The sequence below is a fragment of the Octopus bimaculoides genome, chromosome 24 (assembly GCF_001194135.2).
Source record: "Octopus bimaculoides isolate UCB-OBI-ISO-001 chromosome 24, ASM119413v2, whole genome shotgun sequence".
In the NCBI taxonomy this organism is placed as follows: Eukaryota; Metazoa; Mollusca; class Cephalopoda; order Octopoda; family Octopodidae; genus Octopus; species Octopus bimaculoides.
The window spans coordinates 22,092,862-22,101,274 of NC_069004.1; the positions used below are offsets into that span (position 1 = coordinate 22,092,862).

At 36.7% G+C, this 8,413-nt stretch overlaps 1 protein-coding gene across 3 annotated transcripts in view; it reads right to left on the minus strand.

The window, feature by feature from the left end:
• Positions 1-8,413, minus strand: part of LOC106880220 (ELKS/Rab6-interacting/CAST family member 1) — a 301,414-nt gene that overhangs the window by 71,993 nt on the left and 221,008 nt on the right. For all 3 annotated transcript variants that reach the window (XM_052976221.1, XM_052976222.1, XM_052976223.1), the window contains exon 4: positions 4,254-4,418. In XM_052976221.1, coding sequence (XP_052832181.1) covers positions 4,254-4,418 — 165 coding nt within the window. The remainder of the gene's footprint in view (positions 1-4,253; positions 4,419-8,413) is intronic.

An 8,413-nucleotide genomic window follows, 5' to 3' on the forward strand; every position in this document is an offset into this window, starting at 1 on the left:
ACACACACACACACACACACACACACACACACACACACACACACATACATGCACGCACACACACATTGTGGAAGTTTATTTTTAGCCTTATTCTTTGCCAGTGATGGATGTTATGACAAGAAATGGGGGTGAAATAGCTGAGTCATATTCTGAGGAAGGATGACAATGGATGAAAGGAGTGAAAGAAACAAATGTGGGAAGATGTAAAGAAATAGGCAAATTGGGAAAGACATGGCAAAAAATGTTGGAGGCAAAGAAATAAAGGCAAGGAAAATAGCGTTATAAGGGTTGCTTGTTGTTGTATCTATATCACAAGTTTGCTGCAACCAAACTAATAGGGAGCACCCAACAACACCCATCCAACCATCAAGAAGGAAATTTGCTGACACCCAACAGTATACCAGTTAATGTTATCTACACAAAATCTAATGTGTGTACTTGGATGGTCATCACTAAATCCAGTATTGATGTGTTATATTCCCAAGATGATGATTCTGTATTGCAATAGTTGGCAATTCCACTTCCAATCTCAGAAGTTAATTCTTATCATTTGCAAATCAGCTGACTCATTAAATCATCAAAAGGAATGTTTCTTCTTCACTTTTTGGTTTCTTTTTAAATATTTCTCTTTCATTCCATTCTCAAAGACATCAAAATAACTGTTTATCTTATTCATGAATTTTTAATCACAATAAGATGAATATCAAAAATGTATTTAACATCAACTGGAATAATTTACTGCAACTTCTGATTTTCTGTTTGGAAAATGTAGCACTTTCAGTAAAAGTTCTGCCAATGCTGAGTAGAGCAATAGATTTGATTTTTAATGGTTTTACCCTTTTGACACCATATTTCTGTTGAAATACACTGCCTTCATTTCAATTAATTTTGAAAATAATAAAAAATGTATTAAAATAATTTTGACAGCATTATGTTTGGAACATAAATCAACATGAAATTTTGATGGAAGGTTTTAATCACTTTAAAAGTTTGTATCATGGAACCAAAGGTAGTTTCAGGTAGGTTGGTATTTAAAGGGTTAACCAGAGAAAGAAGGACAGTGTCCACAATTTTTCTTTTCTCAGGCTTTCTGAGACTGGAGGGAGAAGGAGAGGAAGTTACCCTCTCAGACTGGGGATGTAGTCCAAATGCTCTTAACAGAGTGAACTCTGCTAAAGGTACCCAAAGCCATGCTCAACTGGGCTTGCACATCACATGTTTACCAAATTTTACTAACAACGATTTTGGTCAACCTTATGGTGAAATATTTGGAGGGATCTGTGATGGTCAAAAGTGTTCCATTATGTCTTTTTTATCACAAGATAGTATGGTGTAATTTAAGGGAAGATTTGGCAGTTATTTTTAGCAGATCTAGTGAACATGAAAAAGCAAAATATCTGTTGATGAGGGATCAGATTTATTTTTCACTGTAGTTCTTTTGAAAGGCATTTCTTAAATCAATGTTAAGGCACCAAGTTGGCAGAATTGTTACATGCCAGGCAAAATGCTTAGCAGTATTTTGTCTGTTGTTACATTCTGAGTTCAAATTCTGCCAAGGTCAACTTTGTTCTCCATCCTTTTGGGGGTGATAAATTTAGTACCAGTAAAACACTGAATTTGATATAATCAACTATACCCCGCACCCAGATTTCAGACCTTGTGCCTATAATAAGAAAGGATTATTCAAATCAATGTTAAGAAATCAGTTTTTCAGGGATTTTTATCCTTATGATTAATAATCAGCAGATTCCATTATTGCTGTTGAATTGAAATGCTGCAATTTGTTTTGATGGTTGATATTTTAGACAACTTGAATTCAAAAACAGCTTCAACACTATCTTTTATCTGTTATCTTTAACTTGTTTCAGCCATTAGACTGTGGCCATGCTGGGGCACCACCTCAAAGAATATTTTTAGAAGAATATTTTTAGTTGAATGAGTCGTACTTATTCTTTTGGTCTCTTTTGCTGAACTGCTAGGTTACGGGGACATAAACACACCAATACCAGTTGTCAAGTGGTGATTGGGGATAATCACAGACACAAAGACACACACACATATATACATATGATGGACTTCTTTCAGTTTCTGTCTACCAAATTCCCTCACAAGGCTTTGGTCAACCTGAGGCTATAATAGAAGACACTTGCCCAAAATGTCATGCAGTGAGACTGAACCCAGAACCATGAGGTTGGGAAGCAAGCTTCTTACCACACAGCCATGCCTGCACCTAAAATTAAGTTTCATGAAAGATACTGAATACCTAAGTACCAATCTCAAAATCCTTGCTGTCCCCAATAGAGCAGTCTTTTGAATATGCTCTACCCTCATGTTAATTCCAATTTCTGTGACATATTTCTCAAACTTGGTTGTTAGTACTCCGAGTGTCCCTACAACTACTGGCACAACAATTACTCTCTTTGTCCCTACAATTACTGGCATGACATATTATTATTATTATTATTATTATTATTAGGTTTTTCCTTTTGCCTTAATTTGTTTCAACTAGAGATGTCAAGCAACAAGACAAGTTTTGCACCTAAAAATGCAAACAAATGAAGTACCATACCATTGAAAAATTGATGTCTATGCGTTGCAAAAAAAATTTTTTGTTTTTTAAAATTCATAACAAACTTGAATGAATAAGGTTTGTGAGGTACCAATAAGTGTGATCATTTACAATTCACTTATTTTGGGGCTGCCAGGAATTTGGTTTACATATGTGTTTGCTTCTTTTGATATCATTCCAAGTGTCTCACTAACAATAGGTAATGTTGCTTCGAGATGCCACATTCTTCTAAATTCTATCTCTAAGTCCTTATATTTGCTCAATTTCTCAAATGTTTTCAGAGATGTGTTTTTGTCAGCTGGGGTTACACAACCACCTAAAGATACTTTTTTCAACATGACTTTTCACAATTTCCTGATCAATTTGAGCACTGAAATTCTCAAAATGGTAATTTCATAATTATTATATTATTACTATTTCTTGAACTACATGGTTTATTATGAAGCCCAATAAAGCTGAAACAATTGTCATTGTATTGATTGTAGATCAGACTTCCCCACCTCATCTCCATATTGAATTTTAATTAATTTAATTAATTTGTCATTGCCTTTCTGAGGCAATGACAAATGACCGAGACCTTTGGTAGTATGCTGTGCTCGAGTAGTAGACTCATCAAGCCAATGTGGCAAATACTGGTGTCATGCAACTGGCACCCATGCTAGTGACATGTAAAAGCACCCATTACACTCTCAGAGTGGTTGGCAATAGGAAGGGCATTGAGCTATAGAAACTATGCCAAATCAGACTGGAGTCTGGTGCAACCCGTCAGCTTACTAGCACTGGTCAAACCATCCAACCCATGGACAACAGACATTAAATGATGATGCTGATGAAAGGGAGATGACAGAGGATTGAGGGAGATAACAGAGGACCAACATATATGACACATTACTGTACTTGAGAAGACCCTTCCACTACAACAGAATTGAGATCCTAAAACCAAGGTGTTCCATAATAAGCACCCAGTACACTCTATAAAGTGGTTGGCATTAGGAAGGGCACCCAGTTATAGAAACCATGCCAAACAGGTGTGGAACATGGTGCAGCCCCTTGCCAGTTCCTACTGATCCATCCAACCCATGCCAGCAGAGAACATGGACATTAAATGTTGTTGATGAAACTTCAAAGTTGTTTCCTTTATCTATTCTGAGCAGAATTAATCATTAAGCTAACATTTTTCTCCCCTGACTGCAAGTCTTAATTTTAATTAATTACAATATTTTGTATCACTACATTAAATATATTCCACCACATGGTCCAGCCTTTCTTGTGGAGTGGTGGCATACGTCCCTAATGACCTTGGGAGCTATGCTAGCCAAGTGCAATTCTTGATAGGGCCTCCAAAACTGGACAAGTCATAGGATAGACGCCAGCCTAATATGGGCTACTTCTTCCAAGAGGTAAAACTGGATTTGCATAGGGCCAACACACCTCCATAGATAAGGAAAAGTTACAGAAGTATCAATGACATTTCAAAACCAACAAGATCTGGAAGAAGAAACAGCCTAGAGTTGAGATCAGTAGAGAAAAGTCATTGCTGGTCTATACCCCTGATGAAGTAAAGGACTTATGTAAGTAAAATTAAGTATACTGATTTTAATTTCATGGTCTTTGAGATGAATTTCCTACAACACAACAGCAAAGCAACATATAGGTGGAAGAAAGTAAAATATGATGAACTGACCTGCGTTTTTAAAGTACGGATGTCTGGACTATTTTTCATTTCCTTGCTGCCCAACAAATTACTATGCTTCATTGATCTGTCTCCAATTGAAATATCTTCTTGTAAGGTCAACAGCTTGTCTTCAAGAAGTTGAATATCCTTTTCCAAGGCAGAAATACGAGAATCCTGGCAACATAATAATATATAAAGAATTCAAATACTTGTTGAGTATTTAAACATTTATTGTTTTAATGACTTACAGAGAGGAAGAAAGACAATGCCCGTGACTCTTTTAAGCTTTTCATTGTGCCATTGTACAATGAAAAGAGGAAGATTGAAGAACTGGTCTGCATGATTACAACAAAGTGGATTCTGCTAAAGCAGTGGTCCCCAATTGGGGTCCATACATATAAAATTATTTTGGTGGTGGTGGGGGCACACAAGCAAAATAGTAACTTGGGGACCTGTAGTAGTATATTAAGAATCCATGAAAAAGAGTTAATTTAGATGTATTTATTGCAAGAAACAACTAAATTACTTTCTCTAATGTTTTACATAGTTCAACCTATACAAGTTAATGTGTGAAAAACAAAATCGGAAATTTGAAAGAAGTATCTATAAAACTAGTTTTTAAACATCAAATAGCTATGGGAGTCCATAGATAAAAAATGGTTCGGAACCACAGCACTAAGGGCACCAAAGGTCCTCATTTGGGTTAACCCAGGGAACAATGCAAGTCTACTACTCAAGAATAGGAAGTTTCTGAGAGTGTGTGTGAATTCAGGTGTAAAATGGTGCACAAAGTTTGATCTCCATATACTGAAAGGAATGTAGCTATTCATTAACCCTTTAGCATTTAAACCAGCAAAACTAGGTTCAATTATTCTACATGTTTCACATTCAAACTGGTCATATCTAACCTCTCACACCTAACCTACACTAACATTATATAAATAAACAATCACATCATCAAAACCTCAAACCGATAAGATAATGCATGATTGATTCAAAAGAATTTGAATAAAAAGCCATTACATTTGGTAGAGCAATCTGAATGCTAAAGGGTTAAACAGAGGTTGATATAAGGTGACTAAAAATCCCCTGAAGTTGATACCCTAGTATGACTGCAGTCCAATGACTGAAACTACTCAGAAAATTCCTTTTGAAGCCTAAGCATCTCACATATCTTGATTTCCTTTGGAAACAGAACCCACTCAATGGAATCAACAAGTTTTAAACATTTAAACTAAAAGAAGAAAAACATTTTTTTAAAAATCAGGCAAAATGTTATACAATATCCTATTTATTGTAATTTTGTATCCATTATTTCAGATATTCTAATGTGAATCCGAGAAACTGAGAAATACCTCCAGGTTATCTTTCCAGTTGAAACCGGAATAAAGTAAAAGATAACTATGTTGTACTAATCTCTTATTTCCAGATGTAAATGGTACATATATATGCTTATCTCTCACTCTTTCTCAGATTTACTGTCTGTCACACACACACTCTCTCTCTCTCTCGCTCTTTCTCTCTTTTATAGGATTTCAATAAGAGAAAAAAAAAAATTTAACATGTCATATAGCTTAGCTCCAGCCCCACCCCACCACCACCACAGTAATAACAAAACCAACACCAATCAGGCTAATGTTTCTACTTTCACTTTGTACAAAGATGAAGAGAGATTAAACCAAAACATGTGATGTGCAAATACTGGAATAAATTGCTGCTCTGAGGTATAGAGTAACATCAATTTTGAGGCATGACACCACTGATTTCTAATATTGCCACATCACCACACATTTTTGGGGGTGATTGAGGAGGAATATACTCAGACAAAACTAGGACTAATTGTATTTGTGGGGATGAGAGGCAAAGAACTTGTTGGCATTTGAATTCAGAAAGAGCCATAATTAAATAGCTTAGTGATTCTGTCTACTCACCAGATGACAACATTGGAAAACTCTCCAAGCACTTCACTGTACAGTACTCAACCTCTTTACCACACTATACTCCATTAAAGTACTCTTCTACGCTAAAATATTGTATTACACTACAATATTGCATTAAAATACTCTTCAACACTGTCATACACTATAGTCATTTCAAATTTTGGCACAGGGCCAGCAATTTTGGGAGAGAGACCCTGAAAGGATGAAAACCAAGTCAACCTCAATGGAAGTTGAACTTAGAATGTAAAGATAGACAAAATACTGCTAACAATTCTGCCAGCTCTGCCTCACTGCCATATACTATATTAAGAGTACTGTCCTACATTGCCCTATACTATGTTATATACTCCATTAGAGTACTGTTCTACAGTACACTATACTGCATTAGAGTGTCTTCTATACTGTTCCACATTAGAGTACTGTTCTTCACAGCCCTATACTATATCAGAGTACAATTCAATATTGTACTATACTGCATTAAAGTACTGTTGTATACTGACCTATACTACATTACAATACTATTCTGTATTGTACTATACTGAAATGAAGCACTCTTCAACACTACAATGTACAGCATTAGAGTACACTACTCTCCTACAGTGCCCTGTACAATATTTGAGTACTGTTCTACAGCACAATAGTAGATCCTATTAGAGGAAGCCTTTATGCTGTCACATGAATCTTTCTGAAGCAACATTACATTGCCTTAAAAGAGGGCACATTTGATATTGTAGGCAGGATTGTCATGGTTGGATTGTCATTGATCATAGATTTACTCAATTAAGCTGACTTGGGGGGGTGGGGTGCTAAACAACAACTGCATTAGATTACATTAAACTTCTGTACTATACCACACCACATGATACCACTACACTGTAACACACCACACTAGACTATATTAAAACACATTAGCCTGTACTATATAACAGCAGACTACACTATAAAAAAAAAATTGGCATTCCGTTACGACGACAAGGATTCCAGTTGATCCGATCAATGGAACAGCCTGTTCCTGAAAATAATGTATAAGTGACTGAGCACTCCATGGACACAAGTACCCTTTGAAATACAAGTATTACTCATTTCTGCCAGCTGAGTGGAATGGAGCAACGTGAAATAAAGTGTCTTGCTCAAGGATACAGCATGCCGCCAGTTTCTGAACTCATGACCTTATGACTGTGAGCTGAATAGCTTAACCACTAAGCAATGTACCTTCACTATACTGTGCCACACCACACTACACATCAGACAGTCAGATAGTAGTGCCAGAAATAGGAGCCTTCTATCATAGCATTGCAGTTCTAAGAGAGGAGTGACTAGCAAAGTGAAGTGTGTAGTGCAGGGTCAGGGAGGAGAGGGACAGAGGGGGTTATGGAAAGAGGTGGAAGATGAGAGATTGGTTTGTAAAATGGAGGAGGAGTATACCACTATCTAGTTTAGAGGAGCAGAGTCACGTGTAGTAGCAGTGGAAGAGACAGGCAGAAGACAAAAACATCAACGAGTCAGCTGTTGTTGTGGTTGTTTAGTTACAGATCTGTTCTGAAGTGCAGATCTATGATTCAAAAACATTCCAACATTGACCATCCTGTCTTTTCCCTTTCAGCACAGAATTAAGGATCACATGATCCAATGTTCTTTTTTCCTTTCAGATGGTAGGGTGTGATTTGAGATAAATCTGGTTGCAATTTCTAGGGTTCATGCACCACATAGAGCAATGATCCTCAATCATTGTTTGCCTATGAACCCTTTCGATTCCTATTTTACTCAGGTGGACCCCCATAACCATTCCATGTTTTAAAAAGTTCTATAATATTTCAATAATTAAATATTAGGAATTCTATAAAAAAAAATTGTTAAAATATTTTGTGGAGTGTAGAAGAATAACCAATTTGTTGAACAAAACTTTTCACAACAAAAACTCATATGGACCCCAGTTGAGAACCATTGATACAGGGGCTCCCCAACCCACTGGCTTGTTTGAGTCAGTGATGGTTTGAGTTAGTGAGGCTGAGTAGATCTTCAGTTACCAATCTTTTAGATATGCAGGAGGGTTGTAGAAGTCCCATTACTGTGAGGTGTGAAGAATTCATGTTGTTTTTGTTTTTGCCTTTAATCTGTGTGAGAGAAAGGGAGGGAGAGAGAGGAGAGAGAAGGGGAGGGAGAGAGAGGAGAGAGAAGGGGAGGGAGAGAGAAGAGAGAGAAGGAGAGGGAGAGAGAGGAGAGAGAAGG